The sequence below is a fragment of the Lichtheimia ornata genome (genome assembly GCF_029851405.1).
Source record: "Lichtheimia ornata isolate CBS 291.66 chromosome Unknown scaffold00021, whole genome shotgun sequence".
Classification (NCBI taxonomy): domain Eukaryota; kingdom Fungi; phylum Mucoromycota; class Mucoromycetes; order Mucorales; family Lichtheimiaceae; genus Lichtheimia; species Lichtheimia ornata.
This window is the reverse complement of record NW_026695341.1, coordinates 320,939-345,867: the sequence shown is the minus strand read 5'-3', so window position 1 is coordinate 345,867 and position 24,929 is coordinate 320,939. Positions and strand designations below refer to the sequence as shown.

Below are 24,929 nucleotides of genomic sequence, written 5' to 3'. Positions count from 1 at the left end.
TGCATCATTCAGGTACTACTACTAACTAGAATTCTAATTCAGAGAGGACATAGCAACAGCTCCTCTTTTCCACCCAAAACACTATGGCCAGCAGTGAAGACAAATCCACGTCAGCTACCATGACAACAGATGACTTTGCAGGCTATGTACGATGCCCTCTATTGAACATGCATGAAGCCCCAAAACTAACATTGTGTGTATTCTAGATCGATGGCGTGATCGAGAAGCTTGTAAGTGTGTTGAACGATCGAATACGATGTTGACAGGCTGTGTTCTTATGTATATAACCCCTTCATAGCAAAGCAAAGTGGAGACGGTGAATAATGAAATCAATGACAAGTGTATGTTGAACCATTTCTTTATGCAGACTACAAAGAGACTCATGATGGATCATTTTAGTGGAAGACATGAGCAAGAGGATTGATGGCCTTGAACGTTCCTTGAACGACGCCCTTTCGCGTATTGAACAAAACGAGTCAAAGGACAACAACAGCAATGCTAGCGACGCATGAAACCATCTTCACAAAGTTATACATTATACACTAGCCATTACCACTTAATATATCATACATCGTTTTTCCCCCTGTATGATGGACGTGTGAATGAGTTGGGATGTTGGTTGCCATGTCGATTGAATAGGCATAATGCCTAGGTGATTCTAGCAAAGGACGCATTATTCTCTTTGTCATGTTGCATGCGACGAGTGCGAGTGTATGGGAGTGTAGCACAACAGGGCAATGATTGCATACGGTGCTAAGGCCACGAGATGGTTGACAATGAATGGGTCCATTTATTGTTGCAATCCATGCTTGATGCTAATGATAATGATGGGTTGGTGATAATGAATCAAGGGATACGACATACAATGGAGGATGTTATTATAAAGTGCTATGATTGATGGGGGATTCGGTGTGTATACGCATTGTGAGACTGTATCATGTTGCACGTTGCCAACCATAAAGAGTAATCACCCACTCTCCTTAAGCTTGACCAACCCCTCCTCTTTCTTTTTCTTATTACCTCTTGTTCCATTTCCTCAGTATTTTATATCTTGCATATGACTTCTGATTCTCCCATAACACAAGTCCACGACCCTGAAGCCGACCATGACCAAGAGGAGGTGATTTATCAGCAACAGCAGGCAGATGAGGATGTGTACGATCAACAACCCGAGGATGCTATCCCTGCCATCTTGAAACTGGATCTGCGAGGCACTCGTATTGACCTTGATCGAGACACGCTAGTCAACCTTCCCGAGAGCTTGTTGATTGCCATGTTTCCCAATGGGTTGGTGCTAGGTCGACAAGAGGACGAAGATCAATCGCGAGATAGTGTGGGTGGTGGTGTCGTTGACGAGCAAGTTACTTTTGTCGACTTTGATCCAGCATGTCTTGACTATGTGTTGCGAGTGTATCAGCATGCAGCTGCTATTTCAAACGAGCTTGCCGACCAGCAACAACAACAGCAGCATCAGAATGACCATCTCTCGTCATCCGTTTACTATCCGCTGTTATCCAACAAGCAACCTATTATTGTCCTTCGTGAAGAACTCGAATATTATTGCATCCCTACCAAATCATCCAACAATACGACATCGTCTTCATCTACCAATAATACACCCTCAGCCGCCGCTGCTCCTCAACTATCACCTGAAAGTATGGCTTCTCTCAAGATTGCTTCGGGTCGATCCTTGCAACGACAAAATCGTATCTTTGACGCATTACAAAAGAACATCTCTCGAGAAAACAATGCAGCCGAACAACATCTTATCGATATGCTATGTGATGCAGGATTCAGTCGTGATGATCCTTGGGGATACCGTCAACTCGAACCTACTCGCACGTGTGTTACCAGCATGTCCTTAGTGTTGTTAAAGACAACAGGTCCAGACAACCACATGGCAACGGCACAAAAATTGCTGCTCTTTTGGAGAAAACCTGCGGTAAGTAATATAGATAGATGCATGTTGTATGGGGTAAATAGAAGGGATTACTCATCATCATCGTTTATTAGAGAAAATGCTGGTGGGATGGTACAACGGCTGATATTGAAGGATATACCGTAAGGTTGTGGGCGAGACGCATGTGGACATTGGAATTGGCCTTGGTCTAGATACCCTTAGCTCGTACTCTTTCTCTCTCTCTTTTCTTTCTCTCACTCACTCACTCACTCACTCACTCGATCACACAACATCTCAATGCCCTTTTTCTTCTTCTACTGTTATTCCATCATTGCCAGCTTTTATTCCCTAGTCAATAGAACGCCCGTAATTCCTTGGCTAATATATGATTCGCCATTACGCGCGCCCCGCATATCCGAGACTGCTCGATTGCCTAATTCTATATCCAGTGACATTCCTTCCCTCGTGTAATATACACTTGTTCCTTTTCACCCTTCTATATCCAACTATGACAGATCCCATCGCTCCTCACAGTGGTCCCATTTCAGCTTACATGAGCGTACATGCGGGTAGGTCCTGCAAGATGACAATGCCAACACTGGGTCAATTGACCTTTTTATGCTTGCATAGCAACCAACCTTGCCTACGTGCGTTACTTTGGCAACAAGGATGATGCAGAATCAGCCACTTTTAAAAGCATTAATTCACGTGGATTTACTGTTTCCTACAAACTACGTGGCGATAACCAAGAACAAGATCTCTTTATCGAGTTTACAACACCACTCACCAAACGTGAACAAATTCGGCCCGTATTGGAGGAGATGGCCAAAGAAGCGGAGTCGGCATTGGGCTTGGTATGTTGTGTGTGTGTGTGTGTGTGTGCATCCATCGTCTATGAGCTTGCATGACTAAAGGCCCTACTATCTTTTTATCAGCCAAGCTCTCTTGCAGGGCCACCACCCATTCAAGCTATTGCCAAAGCATTGTATGCACAAGCAACGGATGTCTACACGCCTCCTCAGCCTGCTGTACCTCTTGACACATTTTATCCAGCAAATCCCATGTGGCAAATCCTCATCGCTTTAGGCATGGGTGCTACCACCGTCTTAGCTCTTTCCTCTGATGATTATTTGTTACGTCAATTCCCTGCATCTGTACTTTCCTTCCGTGAAGCCATTGGTCATAATACCATCCAAAACATCTTCCGCGGTGCTGTCGCTGTTCATGTGGGTGAAAGCCTTGTAGCGCTAGGCATCTGTTTACGTCGTGGTTGGTACAGCCCCATCAACGTGTTCAAGTGGACTACAAGCACTTTGCTATTTGGTTTTGCATCCATGTCAAAGCTCCTCCTCCATGCAAAGCAAGTGAATGGCACCAAGACTGATTAATCAGAATACATTCTTATTATACATTCCTATCTATTAATGACCATAAACATGATTACAAGATCCAAATTGATTTACATTGTGAATGCAACATAATATATTAAGAGCAATAACGATGCTAATGCAGTAAGAGGTAGTAGATAAAAGATATGGGGATGTTAAGGGTGTGTGAAAATGATGCCTACTTTTGTTCAAGTTGATGGCTGTTCGATCTTTAATGACTCATCTATAAAAAAGAGATTAGTACTTGCAATAGGCTATGATGTAGATAGGATAATCGTACCTTGATCTTTCACATGTTCTCTGCTCTTTTCAGAGATACCATCACCAGGGATTACAGTGGTTTCTGATAACACGTCAACCTTGTCATCCTCAAGATCAAACGACTTCATGAGCAATGCAAACACCAGTGCAAGCACGCTCAAGCAGAGACCAACGATACAAAAGATGCGAAGAATGTTGCCATAGCCCGTTGCCACGGCATCATATTGTTCCTTTGGCAACGACAAGACATAGTTGATATCACCAATGGCATATGCGTAATTGATTTCCCCAGGGACAATGCGAGCCAATTCTCTGGGTAACCAGCTGTTCCAGACAGCACCAGCAATGGCAGCACCAATAGAGGATGCAAGAATCGTTGTGCATTGGTACAAAGCAGTAGCAATAGCCAAATCTAATAAAGTGAATGAGTTGGGATGCTACTTTTGTTGTTCTATTATGCTTACCATTATGGGGGACAGCACTTTGCACTGCAACCAATGTTGGTACATAGACCCATCCAGCACCCCAACCAGCAATGACTTGAGTGGCAACCAAAAAGACATCCGATGCACCAGGGAAACGAGCTGGGATCATAAGACCCATGCCCAACATAAAGAGAGCAATGCCAATAAGGATGATAGGGCGGTAGACCTTGAAATGCTTCATTAAAAAGCCAGCGACGACTTGAGAGACCAAGTATACGGCGTCATAGCTTCGATCAACATGGGTGGCCTTGATAACATCCCATTGCTTGACGATTTGCAAATACATTTGGAAGTAGCCAAAAGGAATAGCAGCAATGACACTGATAACGGATACACAAAGCACACCAGCCATTGGCGTAAAGGTCTCCCAACGACCCACAGGGATCAATGGTACTTCAACAAACTTCCATTCATATACGCCAAAGAGCACCAAAGAGACGGCACCAGCTACGAGCAAACCAATGGTGGTAGGGCTATTCCAGCCACCAAAATCGGTTTCAGCAAGCACGAGTGGAAGCAATAGCATACACAAAGCACCAACAAGCAAAAGACTACCAATGACATCAAGTTCTTTGATCCACCACTTGACTTGGTCTGCCATCGATCGCTTTTCAGGGTTCTCAGCTTCCAGAGCAGAGCGGACTTGTGCTAGCTTGCCAGATTTACGCATCTTGTACTCCACATGCAGCATACCAGCCATGAGAATGATGGCTGTGCCACCAATGCAAAATGGGATCATTGAATAGACCCAACGCCAATTGGTATTTAAGAAATGTTGGCCTGCAATAGGAGCCACAAAAATGTTGATGATGGCGGGTACGTCATAAAAGGATTGGAAGAGCGCACGGTTCACCTTGCTCGTCAAATCTTTCGAAAAAATTTTGTTGTCAGCTAACCTTGTATCATGGAAGGAGAACCAAAATCATGCTTACCAGCAATCACAACGTGTCCCATACAGTGAGCACCCGAGATACCTAATGCGTACAGGACTTGTGCACCCTTGAAATCAAAATCAGATGAGTTATTATCCCGAGTTTACTCACAGCAGCGGATCAAAAATACTTACTGCAAAGTCGCTAAAGCGTTGCGCGCAAGCATAAACAACACCAGAGATAATGTAAAAGAAAAGCGACAATGCAAAGACCTCCGTACGGCCCCAAATGTCTGATAGCTTGGCATAGAATGGAATTAACACTGTTTGGAGCAAGTATTGGACTGTGTTGAGAAGCGAGTACTGGTTGGCGGCTTGAAAGAGACTGAGGACGTTGAAAGTGATCGAGTAAATCGTGTTGCCTTCCCAATTTTTGGCCCATGCGAATAACACAATGCTGCTTTCAAGTGAGTGATTTGGTTTCATAAAAGCAAGTACTTTTGATGAGTAACATACCCGCCAATAATAAGCCATAGATCCACCCGGCTTGCAAGCTTGTTCATGAGGTACACCTTTTGTATGCCTATGGGTGCGCCTGGTGCTGGCTTGACCACTGTACGGCCATGGCCTTCTTCCTCATCTGATTTTGCAGCAAAAAACTTCATACTTTAAAATGAGGGTTGACAAAACCAGCGATTCCGCTGAAACTATGTTGATCGAGAAACAATCCTTTTTATACGCACACCCAGTGTGTGGGCCGCCGGGGAGATATTGCCGCGTTACACAATACACAGACTTATCAGATCTTTTTGCCCATTTGCAATCCGGGGATATTCGGTATTACCAATTAGGCACCACACGATTCATTGTAAAGTCCTCAGCTTACCATGCATGTCCATAGGATCAATACAGAGATGTCTTGTATCCGATCAAACGTCAAAAGATTATCACCCCATTCGTTACTCGGCACTAACCATGTGTAACTTGAGCTGAGACCTAATAATCCCACCAGCGCAGTTACCAAAGAAAATCACATTTCTCGGAAAAGTAGGCTTACAATATGAATATTTTTATTGTACAAGATAAGACGTATATACAACTACTACAAGTCAAAGTGCTCGCCATCACAAGGTATGTCCATCCATGACCAAGCAAAATTAGCATACCTAACAAAAGTTTTGTCAATATACATAATGTTTCCTTCTCTTGGTTTATCATTTACAGGTTACGAGGAATGCTCCTTCCCGCTATCCAAGTTCCAACAGCAACCAAAGGTCCCCATGCATTGGTTTGCATCACAGCCTCCTTCTATTGAAAAAGTCAATACACATCTCAAAGTCATCATCATTATTGAGTATCATACCTCGCCAAGAGCAATCTTGATCAAAGCAACATCTTTGCTCACATAGGGCTCCAAGTCGTCGTATGATCCACCATTGATGAGCTTGAGAATATTGGCCAAAGCGGTCAAACCTTGCATCCAAGCAAAATGACCGGTCTTAACATCGGTATGTTCAATAACATCACCAGCGGCGAAGATGTGTGGGTATTCGTCATCGTCGATTTGCATAGTATCTTTCACCTTGACAAACTTTGTTTGCTTGTTCACGCTCTTTGAAGAAAGCTTGCCCAGCAGCTCGCTATTGGGTGTCATGCCGATACACAAAATCTATTACCATGAATGGTCAATGATGGGATTGTGGCGCATGATGATGATGATGATGCTTACTGCCAAATCGCCTTGGATCTTTTTACCAGTCTTGGTCGTGACTTCAACAGGCTTGACTTCCAAAGGAAAGCCGCCTTCAGGCAAATTTACGCGTTGACCCATTACTTGTCTCACACCAAGCTTTTTGAGAATGCCATAAGTGAAGGAATCCAAACTTTGTTTGTATCGAGCCATGTATCGTGATCGTGAATGAATCAGGGTCACCTGCTTGTCGGGATATTCTTCCTTAATCTCGGCCGCCAATTCTACATACATGCATACCATCATCAACATGAGATCAATGACAAAAATTGGTTGCCATGGCAGTAACCATGGCAACAGCATGAAACTCACCAAGACCAACAGCACCACCACCAATGATGATGGGTTGTTTGGATTCACGAATGACTTTTTGGTATTGTTTCAAAATCGAAATGCCTTCAGCTTTAGTTTCGGAGAGCAATCGACCGGGTTGGGGAATGGTGGTGCCTGCACCATAAAGCAAGTAATCAAACTCAATGCGTGTGCCAAATTCAGGGACCTCACGATCCAACTCGACATAATTTTTATGAATAGCCGTGACGCGAGCTGTAACAACTTTGCCGACATCATCCTTGTAGCCGAACAATCCAGCATATGGAATGAACAATTCTCGTTCAAAGCCACTCTTGACGGATGCTCGAGGAAAGGCGTAGACCCAATTGTAATGTGTCTTCACCTCAATGAGAATAAGGCGATGTGTGCTTGGAGGATTCTCCTTCCACGATAATGTAAATCCCATGGCTATTGTATATACCAGGATGATGGTCATCAATAAGCATGTCGCATACTCGTATCATTCATTAACCGTACCTGCTGAAGATGCACCAATGGATACGACGTTTCTTTTAGGCGTTGGATTAGCGGCGACCATGGCTGTTTGTTGAGTAGGAAAACGAAGAAAGAAGGAAAGGAAAAAGGGAGATTCAATAGTAAATGTCATGATTGTCTTATCAGATTTTGTGAGCGCGGACTAATCATCCCTCAGGTAACACATCCGATTGTTTACATTTTTTTTCTCGCCCCTCTTGTGACAACAATGAAACAATGATTCTGCCGCACGCTTCTCATTTATCAATCACAATGCAGTTATGCTTGTGCCACCATTGGCGGATGTGTGTTGTTAGCCCATGATCGATTTGTGCATATCGTCGTTGGCCTTAACGTGCTAAAATCTACAACCCCAGCCATCGTTCTTGAACCCGTTACACACACAGCCTCAGGAACCATGATTGATGATAGCAAACAACCCATTTCATCTTGTGACTCAAATTCCTTCATTATAATCTGATGAATGGATCCATTCGTCAATAAAGTTTTACGATCCCGCGCTTTTTGCGTTGCGATCCATAATATATCCAAACGCGTGTATCACACGATCACCCAACGCTAGTCATTGATCACGCTTATGTTGAGCTTATTGGATCCATATGCGATCTTGACCATTAACAGCGAAAAGCAATACCGATCTTTGTTACACAATAGTAGAAGAACGATATTCCTCATCTTCCCTTTTCCCATACGGCGGCATACATGAGCAACATTTGCATGATAAATAAAACGTAGGACATCGTTTTGACTTTTTTTGCTGGTTAATGATACAAATCGCGGGATGGGGAAAAAACATGAAAACTGATGAATTATAATGCCATATTCACAAAACTTTTTGCTTGGGGATCCGTATAGAAGTCTAATCCTTGCTCTTTTTCTTCTTTTCCTTTTTTTCCTTCTTCTCCTTCTTGGACTTTTTGGTTTCGCTTGAAGTAGCCTCTTCATCTGCAGCACGCTTGGTACCAGCAGGTGCTTGAGCATCAACAGCAGCGACATCGACAGGGGTGATCTTGGGTGCAATACCAGCTGCAGCGACAACGGATTCAGTGGGCTTGTTGAAAACAGGCTCAAGGGACTTGTTCTCGGGGTTGTTTTGATAATCGACGTATGCACTCTTCCAAACGGCAGGAGTCTCTTCGGTAACACGACCATACTTGTCCAATTTGCCTTCAGCCTTGAGCTTCTTCTTAGCCAAAGCGACAGGGCCCAAACCCCACTTGCGGGGATAAGTATCACGCTCCATAATGACACGCTTGATCTTGGCAACGACACCATGGTCGCAAGTAGCCATAACGGCAGTGGTCATTTGTGCATAAGCCAAAGCAATAGCTTCACCCTTAGTGGTCATCAAAACGATCTCGTCGTTGATCTCGATACCACTTTCAAAACGTAAGAGACCAGGAATCATGAGCTTGGCACCATAGCAAATGGCATTGACAGCGCTATCCTTGACGACAACACGCTTATAGCCAGTAAGAAGAGTCTCCAAAGGACGAACAACACGACGCAAGTAGGACTCGTCACGGTTGTTATCGTACATCCATTGAGCATCAAGGACATCGTGCATGGTCATAATATCATCATTCTCGGACATGGCACCGGAACGCACACGACGAAGTTCTTGCATGTGACCACCAACACCGAGCAATAGACCCAAGTGCACACAAAGTGTACGCATGTATGTACCAGCTTCACAGCTCACCCAAAAGACACCAAGGTGACGATCATTGTCGTATTCAATCAACTTGCTTTCGTGGATAGTACGCACACGCAATTGACGCTTGACAGCAGAGATAAGAGGAGGACGTTGGAACAAAGCACCAGTCAAAGTCTCAATCGACTATAATAATAATAATACAACATGTTTAGCTTGTCATTTTCTCTCTCTATATATCAAATGCTCTCATGTTTACCTGAAGCAACTTCTTCTCGCCTTCAATAGCATCGTGCAAGCGAAGCACACACACGTACTCCTTACCAGCACCTTGTTGGGACTTGACAAGACGAGTGGCACGATCAATGCAGACGATCAAACAACCAGTAACCTTGGGATCAAGAGTACCACTGTGACCAGTCTTCTCAACACGCAAAATACGACGAATCCAAGCAACGACTTCATGGGAAGAGGGGTTGGCAGGCTAATGACATACACACACATAGGGTGAGTATCATATCAACATGGCTCCTTTTTTTCCTGATACACACCTTGTCGAGGTTGATAACACCATAACGAACATAGTCGTTAAGAGGACGCTTCAAAGGTGAGCAACCACTGGGAATGGGAGTGTAGTGACCAGTACGGACATTGAGTTGATCGTAGTTCTGTCAAAGCAAGAAGATCAAGTGTCAGGATCGGGTTGTTGGATCAATGAATTGAATATTCTCTCCAATGCAATACCTTCAAGAGAAGAGGCCACTTGGAAGTATCAACAGGAGGAGCCGTAGCAGTTGGCTTGATCGAAGAAGTATCGGCCATTGGAAGGTGTGTTGCTCTTGTCAAAAAGGAAGCAAGCGAAGGTTGAAAAGAAAATTTTATGTTCGTTGTTCGTTTTTCGGCGCCAGCAGTCTCGGCAACTCAACTACAGGCTGGTGGTGGTGGTGGTGATGGTGTTGTTGCTGTTGCAAGTAAGCAACCTCGCATTTCCCTTTCCCAACTCGTTTCAACCATTGCACAATAGACATACCCATAGTCCAAAAGCCATTTTTCTTTATGACATGTTGTTGTATCATCAAGGCATCAAAGCTATTTGTCATACGATCTATCATGCAAGGCCACTCCATTCCTCAAGCCCCTCCCCCATCCTGCTCCCATTCTCATATCAAAACATGAAACAGCTTTGTAAAAGTAGAAACAGCATTTTGAATCACAGCGTTAGTGGCCATTGTGAATAAACTTTCTTGATCATGCTTAGTCTTACAAAGAAGCACTACTACAAAGAGAGCCAGCCACCTCCCGGAGCTGTAAATGGGCCAATGGTAATCACCGCATTCGCTATATGGGTGTTCCACCATATCTGCTTCCAGACGTTTGAGGTGAACAACCATCATCATCTCATATTAACTCATGTCATATGCATCAATGATGAACATGCCTTGCATTGCAGTAGATTGGCCAATCACACCTAACCCCATATATGGAATAAACATCCGCTTTGTCTATAAACCTTCTTACTACTACCACGAAGCATTGTTGTTGGCTATCATGCATGTATGTAGTAACCCTATTGCCGTAATAAAAGACTTCTTGAGTATGGTACTTTACTATGGATCTGGTACGTAGATACCCCCACTTGTAGTCTTAAGACTATAGCAGGATGCTTACTCTACATGATGGGTTGCATTCGGCTCTATGATCAAGCCTTGCATGATATTACACTAATCGATGTCCGTAATTCTACCATTGTCAAGCCAATGGAAAATGACAGCGGATAATGCAGTATGACTAATGCTGCAATAGATTGGCATTTGCGTGCTGCGTTTCCAGTGATGGGGTAGTCATTGGTGATGCAAGTGTACCACGTGCTTTCATGTGCACTCCAGGAACACCTTACTACAACCATGAGGATACAAGCATTGCATAATTGTTAAAGTTCAAGATACCTTTTTTCTTTATTCTCATATAGCAACACAAAAGGAGATAATAGAGTTGATACAAGATGCCCGCTTCAAACATGAAAAATCTGGGGAAGCGGCTAATGATAAGGCCATTTTGTTTCACTGCCATTTAACCATAGCGGATGTGGTGTCGCCGTTAAAAGGAGCTCCTGTTCATCTGGGGTTGGGTGATGATGTTGTCTACAACTTGGGGCTGGAAGGACAAGGAGTATGCTTTCCCTGCGTGATAAAGGCTTTCTTTTTCTTTTGCCACAACTAGGGGAGACAAACTAGGCACCGGGAATAGCAAATAATTGGAAGTTGGATGATGACGCCTTTTGTTGTTGTAGATACATAGCATTAATGATGAGATGATTGTTTATTTACAAATGGCCTAGCAAATGATAATGATGATTGATACTTTAACAGCGAGTGATTCATGAATAAGGTTTGTATAACCAATGGAGTGGTGGTGGTGGAAGGTACTACAGGTATTCCATAAACATGTGTCGATCCATCATCATGGCTGGGCGTGATATTTTTCCCGCCTCCTTGTTTAAAGTGAGTTTGCATCTGTTGTGTAGCATGTTTACTTCTTCTTTCCTTCTCTTTGTATCCCGCTTTTTTACTTTTTCTTCATTCTTTCCTTCGTCCATGGGACAGCGGGCGAGCACACAGCGGATTTTTGGCTACTTTGACCAACCCGACACAACCACTTCCCCTCAGGGCACTTTACAGGACCGCGTATTAGCCCTGCCTGATTACTATGGTCTCCTGTCAACAACCAATCTCGCTCACGATCTCGCCTACATTGACGCCACCTACTATTGTGATGCTAATAGCACCAACAAAGCTTCAGCAAAGGAACAAAAAAAGGCGGGCCGTCGCCATGATACCCGAAAATCTGACACCGATAAGCTGACCTTTGGCGATATCGAACACCTTGTTCAAGAGCGCAAACTACGACTTCATTCTCGAGCATTAGTTGGCCTTGATAATGATATCCTATACCTGAGAACCGTTACCAAACTTGATCTGTAAGGGGAAAGGGGGGGATAGAGTGAGTGAGGAATGGGAATGATGTGGTGGTGGTGGTAGTTGAAGATGTATGCATACATCTCTACTTTTGCCCCCCTTCTTGGTGGCGAAAAAAAAGGAGTTAGACATGTACTTACACATAGCTTACTTTTACTTTTAGATCCAGAAACCAATTGACACATCTACCTGATGCATTTGGATCGCTCACACAATTGACACACATCATCCTCTCGCATAATCGTATCAACCATCTCCCTCATTCCATACATGGCCTTGTGGAGTTAACAGAGTTGGACGTTTCTCATAATCCCATCTCCGCCTTGACACCTTACATTGGCCATTTGAAGAAATTACGAGTGCTCGACCTTAGCAGTAATCGTCATCTTGTTGAGCTTCCTATCGAAATCGGTGGTCTTGTTTCATTATCGACATTGTATTTGCACAAGTGTCCACTGATTCAGCATGTGCCTGCAGAGTTATTACGTCTCCCCAATTTACGCCGAATACGAATCGATCCTCCAACTCAGTTGATGCATGATTCACGGCACAATCCACCCAGCCTCCTCGAACTTTGTGCACGTCAAGCATACGCCTCCACTCGAACGAAAAATGATTCAGATCTTCAATGGATCATTGACAATCGATTAAACGAGAGACCCAAACCATGTTCAGCATGCGGTCAACCTTACTTTACAACCTACGTATCACGTTTACGATTGGAAGAACGTCCCGATGGAACAATGGTTTTGTATCAATATCGGCTATGCTCGGATCATTGGGCACCGAATGACGACCAAGACAGGAGGCTATATATGTTTAGCGCCTCGTTACCAAGAGAACACAACGTACTGCAATTCCTACCTCTTCCTAGCAGCGCACATCCAAATAGTAGCAGCAATAACACTTCCACCGGCAACAACAACACCATATCATCCAAAGCCAATAGCGCTTCATCGAGTACCACCATCCCAACACAAATCATGCAACAAAATGACAATTCAGTCGTGGATGCAAACAAGGCTGTATGGAAGCAATGGCTTAGATCAGCTCGGAGCCAACCTGTAGTATAATAATAGCATACCAAACCCACCCATTTCAAATTCTCCTCTCTCTCTCTTAACGCCAACGCCCACACAAAACACTTTAGGAATCAATAGACTATATCCTCCTCCTACCTCACACATCCCATCCTCTTGCTACTATCATGTATGTACCAGTTGCATTTGTATCCCATCAATCCTTCCTTTGTATCAATACATATCATTTCTTACCATGACAATGATGAGCTCAAGTTGGTTGTTGGCTATTATGGGAACAACAATGAGGGATAACAACTCCTACATGCATACATACATGCCTCATTATACGTACACATGCTAGAAGGACTGGGATCAAAATCCAATTTGTAGCCCAGGGGGCATTCCATATTTTCTCTTGAGGAGGCAACTACCACTTTTTTGAGTGATGGAATCAAGATGTTGCTCACATCATCACGCATATTTCTTCTCACACACACACACACTATGATCACGAATCACTGCTTATTTCCATGACAACCGGTTAAAAGTGTATCGTTGTACGGTGGATAAAATTAGAGCGTATTCAAAATTACTGCAATGGCATGCAGCAGCTGCTACTGTACATCCCCCAATACCATCATGCATAGGTTGTGATGATGCTCCTTTTGCTCGCTACAGAGCATGGGTCTTTTCAGCCGTGTTGTTTTTTTTCTGTAAAAGGAGATTGCCAACGAAACGGTGTTCTAGGCATGCATCATAGTGCATAGCAACATTCTCACACAGCTTTCAATAATGGTGGTGACGGTCGTGTTACATTGTAGGATCAACAATGGTGCCATGTACAATTATGATCACAATATAAACAAAGATCGACGTGGTTACATACGTCCACCACGACAACCTTAATACAAGAGCTGAGACAATGCAGCTGTATCCCAACATTATGTAATGTGCTGATCTGTCAAAGAGATGATGATGGTGCGTATGTACACATAGCTATCCACACAAGACACCCAAAAGTCATTTCCTTTTCCATCCCATCTCCAAACAAGTTTTTTTTTTTGAGTCTACCAATGATTTCAAAGTGTGCACTATTCCTGATGTAGAGTAGCAGATCTTTACTTTTGCATATGGGAAAATAGTGATGGTAATGTATGTGTGTGTGTTGGGTTGGGGTGCTTAACGTTGACCTGTCAACTCTTCAGTCTCCTTTACATTCTGCGCCAGCTCAGTAGACACGTATTTCTCCATAAGCTATAGAAAATACACGCAAGGTTATTACCAAGTACATTGAGACGTTCCCCTTTTTCCATCACATACCTGCTCCTTTCGTCGCTTTACAAGATATTCTTCCACTTGTTTTCGAGTTGGCACAAAGGGTGTAGCATTATAATTTTCAATCTCCTTTTCAGCTTCCTTTTCTTCGTTGGCCGTTGATTGCTTCTCCTCCTCCTCGACTTCCTCCAAGAGTTGTTTTTCACGCTCTTCTTCGTAATGCACCAGTACACCATCCTCCTCATCCCGATAGCCATAGTAATCAGCATCCACATTCTTGTATAGCTCCGTCCGTGAACGAGATACGGGTTCTTGTTGGGCTACCCGATCATTTAGTATCCTCACACGTTACATCCACGCATTCTCACACACTTACTTTCCATCTCAAAGAGCTCACGAACACCTGGCAAATCACGTGCACGACCGAAATATCTAGATGACCCTCATGTCAGATCCTTCTTCTTCCATTGAACATCAAAAGTACTTACTTGTATCCTCGATTGCCAGGTACTTCTCTGCCTTCATTGTCAATCATTTTTGGAGCCTATCATATCATATCCCATGTTACTCAACGATGCTCCATTGTCACATTATCATCGACTTACAGCATAAATGGCACCTCCTAGTTGTCTGATACGTCGTTCCCAGTGGGATTTCTCTCTTAAAAGCTTGTTGATCTCATCGTTCAGGTCGCGTACTTGGTAATCGGATAAGCTGACTATATAGGAAGAGCGTTATAGGGTGTTCTTCAAGGTGTTGTTGTTGTTGTTGTTGATATTTACCATCCTGGATCTTTGATACTTTGCGTGCTATCATATTCAAAAGTTGTCGTCGCCACTTTTCACACTCGCCTACTGTGTTGACGCTGGATGCCAATGCTGGACGACGTTCTCGCTTTTTGGGAACAAGACCCAATTCGGCAGCTTGAGCCTCCCGAAATCGGTACAGCATGGATTGAGCCTTCTCTTCATTACGTGCCTAGTCATGGACATCAGAGTCAGATCTTGTATTCAGCAGCGCATGATGCGTGTTCAAGAAGGGAGTTACCATCGCGATCGAGTAGAAAAAGTAATGTGTGTATGAAGTGGTGTTGGAACAAGAAGTGAGTGACTGAAATACTCAATGTGTGGCCGCGTAGTGCGAAATTAGTATGCAACTCCACTCCACCCTCCCACCCACGAAATGACCCACAAGCAAATGCAATGATATGTATTCTACATACACTATATTCAAACATATGTACACATACACTATGATCCATCTTAATATACTATTGACACTGCTACAATCCATTGACCGTTGATGTATCACGTGTTGATAAAGACATGGGCATTCATCGCCTCCTCCTTTGTTGTTTGTGGAATAAGGGCTGCTACTCCCACTCGATATGTAATCGCGGCCTGATTTCACGCATGTTGTCAACAAGGTCACGACCCGTAAGTCCATCTGGTCCAGCTGCCACAATACACAACGTTTTCAATCGTTTGAGATCCCGTTCCCATTGAATATCGCGGCAAATGACATGCGATGTGAGCCATGTATGGTATCCAATATCCCAATAGACGAGGAATTTAAGTTCACGTGATAAGAGCAGCACGACTTCCTGAGTTGCTGTTGATCCCGCCATGATAAGCCGTGTCAAATTGGGTAATGTGAAAGCCACCAAATAGAAAAAGCTTGGATCGAGTTGTGGCATAAATGAAACGTCGAGCATCACGAGTTTCGCTGATAGTGGTGTCATTAATACGGGATGATGGTCTCCAAGAATATCCAAGATGGGCGCAAGTCGATAATCGTTATGGTGTTGATAGGTGATGTAATGTTGTTCTTCTTCATGTTGATCTCCTCCTTCTTCTTCCCAATCGTCCAAAGTATCTTCCCAATCCTCGGCCAGTTCATCGGGTTGCTCTTGAGGCAAGGGCACTGTTTTCCAAAACGTCTTGATAAGCATAGCGAATGATACCTTGGCTTCCCGAAGACACAACTCCCCATACAAATCCCCTGCAAAATGGCGCAGCAATGCATCTGTCAATCGATCACCGAATTCACTCAGCACCCATTGCTTGCTGCGCACTGATAATCGAGATACTTGACGTGGACAATGGACAATTCGATCGACTGTGAGACGAGCACATAATGTGCGTAAAGAGGATGAACGTGCATTGCATAATTGGATATAGGAAGGTCGAGGTGGCGGGGTACGTGCATGATATGCAGCCATGTGTGAGTAGTGAGACATGGTCCAAGAAGGTGGTGGTCTGGGTCCTGCAACTCTAGAAGATGATGATCCTGATAGTGGGGATGGAGGAAGAGGTGAAAGTTCTGTCAACATACTTGGGGGCAACGGTGGCACGCTTGTAACCTGTGATTGCTTGCCTTGCCCATTCCGATTCTGGATGGCTCTCAAGTGTTCAGCACGCATTTGAGTAAGCCGATCGGTCACTGACGCTGGCTGCTCATGCTGGGATTGTGAAGAAGTGGGTCCCCTCGAAACATTGTAGTGCCTTAGTTTATTCTTTAGCTGCCGGCCCTTGGTCATGAATCGTCAGTTCCAATGAAGGAAATAAAAGTCAAGAAAAAAAAGAGAGAGAGAGAGAGAGAGAGAGAGATCGTTGTCATTTTCTTTTGAAGTATATATATATGAGAACCCCGAAGGGTGCCAAAAATTGACCAGCAACCAAGTACATGATCACTGGTCGTAAAATATAATATGGGGTTGGCAGTTGCTCATCGGTTGACCCTCATTTGAACAAGCTTCCCCCTTGATAAGGACAAAGAAGCATTCAAAGTCGCCCACCTCAGCGAAAATTTATACGGCTTCGGGCCCAGCTCAGCCGCATGTCATGTGCATCTCCATCATTGACTGATAAACATAAACACGATATCTGCTGGTTGCCTGCATTATGATTATGGACCTTCTTTTATCTTATGAATGATGCAACGCTGCTGCAAAATGAATGCTACTATACAATCACTCAAAGCAGACATGGTATCCATGTGTGGTGTTTCCATGGCAACGAGTAATAGCTACCATCCAAATGCTGCATTATTATGTAGCTTTAAGATCACCTAATGAATGCACGGTTTGAAAGATGAGGATCGCCTTAACCTTTGCAATAGTGACATGAAACAATGGGATCGTCGATTGAACTTGCATACGATACGAGTTGGAAGAAAAGGCGCCAGCAATAAATGTGATGCCTTCTTATGAATAGCATTGTATGGTTTATTGCATATGATATGAAGCGATGTGGTAGAGACAATAAAAGGATTGATAATGGGGGTTTGGATTACTGTATGTGCTACAGGCAGGCAGGTAGTAGTAGTGCAGCGTCATCGTTGATTAAATTAGCCAATCAAATAGGCTGCCACCTGACTGCTTGCACTCGGGCAACAAAAAAACAAAGGCGACACTTTGGTGGACCCTCCTTTCCTCTATACTATAACACACTCCACTCTCCCTACTCTTCCAATATTTCTTTGTCATTGACAATGCTGAGAAATCCCGTTATCCGGAGAGGTACGCTTTATTCTTTTTCTTCTTGGTCAACTCGAAACATGACAGTCCCCATTGACACTTGTTCGCTAACCCGTTTCATTTACACGCATTTCTTCATTCTATCTACAAAAAAGCGGCCAGCACTCAACTCGCTCGTAACGTACGCGCCACTTCTGCTGTTGTCAATGTCACTCGCTCGTACGCCAGCACCCCTGATCCCAACGCTAACCCCATTACCGGCAAGACAACCTTTGGCAATCTTTCCGACGAAGATCGTATCTTCACCAACGTGTATTTGCGTCACGACTATCGTCTCAAGGGTGCCTTGAAGCGTGGTGACTGGTACAAGACCAAGGAGCTCGTTTTGAAGGGTCACGAATGGATTCTTCAAGAAATGAAGGAGTCAGGTCTTCGTGGTCGTGGTGGTGCAGGTTTCCCCACAGGTCTCAAGTGGAGCTTCATGAACAAGCCTCTTGATGGCAGGTAAAGAATTGGATGATCCATGTATTTATATATCGAGAATGGTGGTTGATCATATATGCATTGCTTGTTAGACCTCGTTACTTGGTTGTGAACGCTGATGAAGGTGAACCTGGTACTTGTAAGGATCGTGAAATCATGCGTGGTGATCCCCACAAGCTTGTTGAAGGCTGTCTTCTTGCCGGTGTCGCTATGAAGGCAAATGCTGGTATGTATAAAAGAGTGCGCGAGATGCATTATCACGCTTTTTTTTAACATGGGTCCAATTCTTATAGCATACATTTATATCCGTGGTGAATTCTACCAGGAAGCATCTCATTTGCAAGAAGCTATCAACGAAGCTTATGAAGCTGGTCTCATTGGTAAGAACGCCTGTGGCTCTGGTTATGACTTTGATGTCTACATCCACCGTGGTGCTGGTGCCTATATTTGTGGTGAAGAAACCTCCTTGATCGAATCCATCGAGGGCAAACAAGGCAAGCCTAGATTGAAGCCTCCATTCCCCGCCGATGTTGGTCTTTTCGGTTGTCCCTCCACTGTCACCAACGTTGAAACCGTTGCTGTTGCTCCCACCATCTTGAGACGGTAAGTTTTTTTATACATACATAGAAGCTATGAAAGGCATCTTGCTTATTGTGTATGTTTCTAGTGGTGGTAAATGGTTTGCCAGCTTTGGTCGTGCTCGCAATCAAGGCACCAAGCTCTTCTGTATCTCGGGTCACGTCAACAACCCTTGCACTGTTGAGGAAGAAATGTCTATTCCCTTGCGTGAATTGATCGAGAAGCACTGTGGTGGTGTACGTGGTGGTTGGGATAACCTTCTTGGTATCGTTCCTGGTGGTTGCTCTGTTCCAATTCTTCCCAAGCACATTTGCGATGATGTCTTGTAAGTGATTGTATATATGGATATGCCTGTGTCAGCAAGTTTTATTCATATGTTTGTGGCTAGGATGGACTTTGATGCTCTTCGTGATGTTACTTCGGGTCTTGGTACTGCTGGTAAGTAGTATAGTGACATTGCCAATGTGTGGAAGGATCAAAGGCTAAATGATCTCTATAGCTGTTATTGTCATGGATAAGTCAACCGATGTTGTCAGAGCCATTTCTCGTTTCGCAAAGTTCTATCGTCACGAATCGTGTGGTCAATGTACTCCTTGCCGTGAAGGTACCAAGTGGCTCGAAATGATGATGGATCGCTTCGAAGATGGCCGTGGTCGCCCTGAGGAAATTGATCAACTTTGGGAATTGACCAAGCAAATTGAAGGCCACACCATTTGCGCTTTGGGTGATGCCGCTGCATGGCCCGTAAGTACCCCAAATCATCTTTATCATTGTGCATTGTTGCTTATGTTTAATGTCTACAGGTCCAAGGTTTGATCCGTCACTTCCGTCCTGAACTTGAGGAACGTATGGCCAAGTTCCAGCAATCGCTCGAAGCCGACCAGGCAAAATTGGGCGCTTAGACAGCTCGCATTTTGTTATTTTGTTTACCACATCCCTTCTAACTCACAATAGTGAATTAGATGTTGTTTCTCTATTAAAATTACACACTCGATTCAAATCTCGTAGCACTTTTACATTGACCTTGTGATGTGAGGATACCTTGGATGATAACTATTAGCTTTTTGCAAGGTCGTGATCAGCAGCCGAATGCTTACTTGTCGAGAGTCCTATGATGTAATCCATAACTTCATTATCACGTAGGACAAACATGTTCAACGATAAAGACATTGTGTCTCCAAAAGGTTATCAAGGTCTTCATTATGATCGAAATCTTGACCAATACTTGACATCGTCCTCAGCCAGCCAATTGACATGCCTGCATACTTTAAAGGAATGAATGAAAACCACTATACCATGATAAGACTTGCCATCTTGCTCTTCTCACTTCGTTGAATGAATGAATGAATGAATGTGTAGATGATCGATACAGTTGTGCAACACGATCTTTTCTTTATTCTATTTTTGACAATGGAGACTAATTTTATGTACGTCTTTGTTCAATCTTCTAAAAACAGGAGATTTGCGCCGTTGTATCCATAAGAAGGTAAGTCTACTATGTATGATCTGCTCGTATACCCTAAAAGCCGTACTTTTGGCGGTACCAGGATGTTCAATCAACACGCTATATTTATTATAGTCTCATTGAATGATAAAGAATGAGTTGCTTTATGTAAGGCTAATGATGAGAGTTATGTATGCATTGAGGGTAATAAGGGTGGAGGGGGAAAACAAAGAGGGGCTGTCATTGTCATGCACAATGGCTGATTTCATTTGACGCGCTCTTCTCAGGAGGAATCGAATCAAGTCTTTCTTCCACGCAAACAGCTTCTTATCAACCCCACCCGTTGCCGATCCAAGCCAATGCAACCTGTCATGACACTAATCAAGGTAATGTGAAGCACTGTGTACGGTTGCATTGTCACACACTAATATACGGGCAGTCTCTTCAGTTTGTGTGGTTTACCGGCCATGTCATGACGTTAGCGTGTTCGGCGATCTATCTCCTATTGACGATCGGTGCCCACCCAAGCAATCTACTCTACCGATTGACGTTGTTGAGTGCCTTGGTATCGTATGGCATTGTCGTATTCAAGTCATATGGGGTAAGGGCTCTTTTGTGTGCGTGTGTGTGTGTTCAATATGGCATAGGTAGGTTGCTGATGGATGGATGGATGGATATTTTCAGATGCCACGACCAAGCTGGTTATACGTGCAACAATTGGCGACGGATGAGAATATGCATTACTTTGGACTTGCTCTATTCTGGTTACTCTCGAATCGTGTTCCAAGTAAGCTTTTGCATGAATACAGAAATGAAAAAATGGGGATGCTAACCAAATCTTGATTCCACTCAGTCGTGTTGATCCCGTATGCAACTTACTCGTGGTTCCACACGCTTTCCTACATTCGTACGACATGGATTCACGACAAGAAATTGCAACAACAAATCAAAGCTTGGACAAATACCAATTACAGCACCGGCATGCGATTTGTCGCCATCATTGAAGTCGCATTCATCACTGCCATGCTATTATTCGGCGTCTTGAGGTACCTCTTCGATACATGATCCAATTACGTTTATCACTAACAAGAGAAAAAAGTAGATTGCACTTCTTGCCTTTGATTGTGCATGGCCACTTTTTACGATTCCGTTATTTATCTTGTTCTTATACACGCACAGCATTCCATGATCTCGATCTCATCATTGCTCCTCAGGTCCCTGATCCTTTGAAGCCTACTTATTCGGCATTCCGCAACATGTTGATCCGATACGCGCATCAGTAAATGACGGCCACACCCGATTCCACCACCCGATATTACAACCCCATCCATCTCATCAAAACGTTGTACTAGTGTAGTTGGAGATGAATACATTTGACATGCAAAAAAAAACAGCTGATTTATTTGCTGATGATGCTTGTGAGAGTGAGAGAGAGAGTAGTAGTTGTCTATATATCATAATATGAGGAATAATATTGCTGGCCGCACACATGTTTGGGAAGAGAAAAAGAGAAAAAAGAAAAGCGAGGGCATAATGTGGTGATGGTGGTGAGTTAAAAAGGGAGGAAGAGATGGGGGCATAGAGTGAGGCATAGCATGTGAGTTTGATAGAGGAAATACGTAAAGAACAAAAACTTGAGGAAATGCAGGACGATTGCTTGCGCACAGACGCTTGCAAGACCATGTGTTGAATGGTATTGTTGTGATATGATGTTGTTGATTGGAAGGAGGAGATCGATCATTGAATCCAACAAGGATTACATGTATCCTATTGCTGCTCAATTTTGATGAATTGCGTTGGCTGACGCAAAGGATGCCATATGGAATGATTCACCGGCTGCGGTCGTACAAAGAGTGTTGGAGGGCTTAATGGCACATCGACCTCCGAGTCGCTTGTTGCGGGGGAACCAAGGATACAATTAGTAGGCGGAGATTGCAAAGTACTGGTCAAACTAAATGAGGTAGGTCAGCTTTGATTACACACACACACGCACATATACAAGTAATATGTGTATGCTGTTCTTTCACTATTGATGATTTACCTCGCATCATGGCATCTTTGGTGCCGAGACAATGTGGTTTTTCGAGTAAATGACTTGCCACAATGACACACATAGGGGCGTTTACCAGTGTGTGTACGTCGATGACGAGCAAGTGATGATGACTATATAAAGACAAATAGGATGGGTTGGTATTTTTTTCTTTCTTTTTTGCTTTTGTGTTGATGAACAAAGGGAGAATGTGCGTACATCACTGAATGATTTGCCACAGGTATCGTATTCGCAAACATGGGGTCTTTCACCGGTGTGTGTGCGGAAATGAACGGTAAGAGCCGATCGTTGAATAAATTGCTTGCCGCATCCATACCATTCACAGCGGTAAGGTCGTTCACCGGTATGAATTCGTCTGTGTCGTGAAAGATCAGATCGTCGAGAAAAGCATTTGCCGCAATTGTCCCACGTGCATTCGAAAGGTTTGTCATATTCAACAGAGGATGATTCTGCCGAGGAGAAAGAACTCATGCGAGCTGTTCGAACGAATTCCTCTTGGCCGTTGAGCAAGTTTTTGATGTCCATATAGAAAAAGAAGAAAACAATAAAAAGAAAAAAAAGGTATAAAAGCTTAAAGAAGAAGGGGGAGGAAAGAAGAATGAATAGGGCGGAAAAAGGGTTTGCGGTCAAGACAATGAGGTGCCCTAATTTATACAAAATGATACCGGCGTGTATCACGCAGGCTTGTTCAAACACAGAACCGAGAAAAAGATATGCACGGAATAAGGTTGCTAGTGCCACAAGGGTAAGTTTTAGCTGTTTACACGTTTTGCTGCTCTCTGACAAGTCGTCTCACCCTGTTTTTCCCTTCTTCATCCTTGCCAAGATCACCAACCACCGCTTGTGCTTTACTTTTAGCCCTCTTCCCTTTCCTTTTCAGTCAATCTCAAGAATGCACTGAGGATAGTATTCGATGGCGGAGCAAAAGTCATTACAACCACTCACAAAGTGTGCAAGAAACAACAGAAGCGGACTTGACACCAAGATGTGGATTGCATGTATATACATGTATCATAGCAATGGTGATGCATTAGCTGCAGGGCGGTCTAGCAACGTTCCTGTCATGCATTATACCGGGTGTGGGGGGGATGGTTATGTGTAAGAGAAAGTGCTTTCTCCTTTACAAGTAAAATTGGACAGCATGTCAATGGGCGAGCCACGTTTTTCTTTGTCTGGTACCTTCTCCCCCTCTCGTGTAATGCTGTGATTATGTTGCACCAGCCATGTAAGACAGTCCGTTCGCAAAAGGCAAGTCGAACAATCAACACCTACACACTTTTTGGACCCAAGTCATATAAAAAAGGTTGATCCATGACGATAATTTCGAGATCTTTCTTAAGGTGGCGTATTCATGATAGCAAGGGGGCGTCAAAGCACTTGTTTGTTTATGTTTGTTTATGACGATAAGAATAAAAAGATGACCTTGGGCGTTTATTGGTGTATAAAAGGTGCTCCGTGTGTGCGACATTTGTTTCGCTCTATCGGCTGGGGGGTGTAAAGGGAGAAAAGAGTATTGTGTTACCATGGCAATGCTACGTAATACGTCATTTCCCTGGCAATAATTGGCGGTCATCGAATGCCACATGGCTGGCACGCAATCGATCGGGTTTGCAACCCGGCGAACGGCTCGGTTGCCAATCCATTTACACTCGGGACCACTCTCATTTGTTGCTTGTGCTCCATTAGCTTCCATTTTTCCTCTCCCCACTTTTCACACACTCACACACAGGGCATTTTATCAGCTATTTAGCAGCGCACATACGTTTTTTTAGCGCACATGGCGATCGAGATATTGCATTTCTCTCCCCATCTCTCACGTGGAAGTGGTGGGTGCTCGGGGACAGAAATTGGAATGAGTATCATTTGTATGAGCACATGTCATACCTTGGTAAATGTACTAATAATGAAATTTTGGTTGCGTATAAGGTGTGTATGAGAAACAATATAACCTACCCATTATCACCTGCGCCTTGGGGCTCGATGAAAGAGAGCGAAAAAGCGATCGTCGATGCATAATGGATCACCCCAACCATGTGTATGTCGTATGGAGGATTGTTCGGCGATAAACCAAAAAAAGACTTTGCCCGCCCATTCTTCTCCTCCTGCTCCCCATTTTCTTGGTAAAAGGGGTGAATGTTTCTTTCTGTATCTAATATTCAACATGATGCTCATTAGGGTTTGCTTTTCACACGCCATTTGATTTGTATTCATTCAAGGGATCCTAGGGGCACATGACCATTATCATACATAGGATGCCGCGGTCAAACAATGAATCCACCATGGCACAGCCCAAAACATTGATCATAATGAAGATGGATGTTGGGGGAAAAGGAGGCACAATAGCATATGCTTGTGCTCATTTGGGGGTGATGGGTGTCTATATGCAAAGTATAAACAAGAGACCAACCACCAGATCCCAGGCCTTTCTACTCAGATTTGGGTGATCACATACACGGGGCGTCCGTTTCAGAATAAATTGCTTTGTG

The 24,929-nt window shown here is 43.8% G+C and overlaps 12 protein-coding genes across 12 annotated transcripts; 6 read left to right on the top strand and 6 right to left on the bottom strand.

The window, feature by feature from the left end:
• Positions 1-83: 83 nt before the first annotated feature.
• On the top strand, positions 84-512 carry O0I10_005374 (uncharacterized protein; the record flags this gene model as incomplete). The annotated part of the gene is made up of 4 exons (XM_058485419.1): positions 84-146; positions 207-230; positions 299-341; positions 400-512. The coding sequence occupies 4 exons, from the start codon at positions 84-86 to the stop codon at positions 510-512; spliced, it is 243 nt and encodes an 80-aa protein (XP_058343905.1).
• Positions 513-1,057: 545 nt separating this feature from the next.
• On the top strand, positions 1,058-2,112 carry O0I10_005373 (uncharacterized protein; the record flags this gene model as incomplete). The annotated part of the gene is made up of 2 exons (XM_058485418.1): positions 1,058-1,942; positions 2,014-2,112. 2 exons carry the CDS (start codon positions 1,058-1,060, stop codon positions 2,110-2,112), a joined length of 984 nt encoding a protein of 327 aa, XP_058343904.1.
• Positions 2,113-2,408: 296 nt separating this feature from the next.
• On the top strand, positions 2,409-3,288 carry O0I10_005372 (uncharacterized protein; the record flags this gene model as incomplete). Its single annotated transcript, XM_058485417.1, has 3 exons — positions 2,409-2,469; positions 2,531-2,754; positions 2,836-3,288. 3 exons carry the CDS (start codon positions 2,409-2,411, stop codon positions 3,286-3,288), a joined length of 738 nt encoding a protein of 245 aa, XP_058343903.1.
• Positions 3,289-3,476: 188 nt separating this feature from the next.
• Positions 3,477-5,570, bottom strand: O0I10_005371 (uncharacterized protein; the record flags this gene model as incomplete). Its single annotated transcript, XM_058485416.1, has 6 exons — positions 3,477-3,511; positions 3,569-3,961; positions 4,014-4,901; positions 4,967-5,033; positions 5,101-5,362; positions 5,422-5,570. 6 exons carry the CDS (start codon positions 5,568-5,570, stop codon positions 3,477-3,479), a joined length of 1,794 nt encoding a protein of 597 aa, XP_058343902.1.
• A 553-nt stretch (positions 5,571-6,123) lies between these two features.
• O0I10_005370 (uncharacterized protein) lies at positions 6,124-7,526 on the bottom strand (the record flags this gene model as incomplete). Its single annotated transcript, XM_058485415.1, has 5 exons — positions 6,124-6,213; positions 6,269-6,574; positions 6,635-6,879; positions 6,968-7,396; positions 7,466-7,526. The coding sequence occupies 5 exons, from the start codon at positions 7,524-7,526 to the stop codon at positions 6,124-6,126; spliced, it is 1,131 nt and encodes a 376-aa protein (XP_058343901.1).
• An 816-nt stretch (positions 7,527-8,342) lies between these two features.
• O0I10_005369 (centromere/microtubule-binding protein cbf5) lies at positions 8,343-9,959 on the bottom strand (the record flags this gene model as incomplete). The annotated part of the gene is made up of 4 exons (XM_058485414.1): positions 8,343-9,323; positions 9,397-9,621; positions 9,689-9,805; positions 9,882-9,959. The coding sequence occupies 4 exons, from the start codon at positions 9,957-9,959 to the stop codon at positions 8,343-8,345; spliced, it is 1,401 nt and encodes a 466-aa protein (XP_058343900.1).
• A 1,772-nt stretch (positions 9,960-11,731) lies between these two features.
• Positions 11,732-13,185, top strand: O0I10_005368 (uncharacterized protein; the record flags this gene model as incomplete). Its single annotated transcript, XM_058485413.1, has 2 exons — positions 11,732-12,114; positions 12,276-13,185. 2 exons carry the CDS (start codon positions 11,732-11,734, stop codon positions 13,183-13,185), a joined length of 1,293 nt encoding a protein of 430 aa, XP_058343899.1.
• Positions 13,186-14,313: 1,128 nt separating this feature from the next.
• O0I10_005367 (uncharacterized protein) lies at positions 14,314-15,459 on the bottom strand (the record flags this gene model as incomplete). Its single annotated transcript, XM_058485412.1, has 7 exons — positions 14,314-14,388; positions 14,455-14,729; positions 14,786-14,841; positions 14,898-14,953; positions 15,015-15,127; positions 15,192-15,387; positions 15,457-15,459. 7 exons carry the CDS (start codon positions 15,457-15,459, stop codon positions 14,314-14,316), a joined length of 774 nt encoding a protein of 257 aa, XP_058343898.1.
• A 322-nt stretch (positions 15,460-15,781) lies between these two features.
• Positions 15,782-16,948, bottom strand: O0I10_005366 (uncharacterized protein; the record flags this gene model as incomplete). Its single annotated transcript, XM_058485411.1, has 1 exon — positions 15,782-16,948. One exon carries the CDS (start codon positions 16,946-16,948, stop codon positions 15,782-15,784), a length of 1,167 nt encoding a protein of 388 aa, XP_058343897.1.
• A 953-nt stretch (positions 16,949-17,901) lies between these two features.
• O0I10_005365 (NADH dehydrogenase [ubiquinone] flavoprotein 1, mitochondrial) lies at positions 17,902-19,851 on the top strand (the record flags this gene model as incomplete). The annotated part of the gene is made up of 8 exons (XM_058485410.1): positions 17,902-17,929; positions 18,043-18,391; positions 18,463-18,596; positions 18,664-18,973; positions 19,038-19,274; positions 19,338-19,387; positions 19,449-19,693; positions 19,753-19,851. 8 exons carry the CDS (start codon positions 17,902-17,904, stop codon positions 19,849-19,851), a joined length of 1,452 nt encoding a protein of 483 aa, XP_058343896.1.
• Positions 19,852-20,752: 901 nt separating this feature from the next.
• Positions 20,753-21,676, top strand: O0I10_005364 (uncharacterized protein; the record flags this gene model as incomplete). Its single annotated transcript, XM_058485409.1, has 5 exons — positions 20,753-20,779; positions 20,833-20,994; positions 21,078-21,180; positions 21,247-21,439; positions 21,496-21,676. The coding sequence occupies 5 exons, from the start codon at positions 20,753-20,755 to the stop codon at positions 21,674-21,676; spliced, it is 666 nt and encodes a 221-aa protein (XP_058343895.1).
• Positions 21,677-22,160: 484 nt separating this feature from the next.
• O0I10_005363 (uncharacterized protein) lies at positions 22,161-22,968 on the bottom strand (the record flags this gene model as incomplete). The annotated part of the gene is made up of 3 exons (XM_058485408.1): positions 22,161-22,344; positions 22,435-22,556; positions 22,642-22,968. The coding sequence occupies 3 exons, from the start codon at positions 22,966-22,968 to the stop codon at positions 22,161-22,163; spliced, it is 633 nt and encodes a 210-aa protein (XP_058343894.1).
• Positions 22,969-24,929: the final 1,961 nt, after the last annotated feature.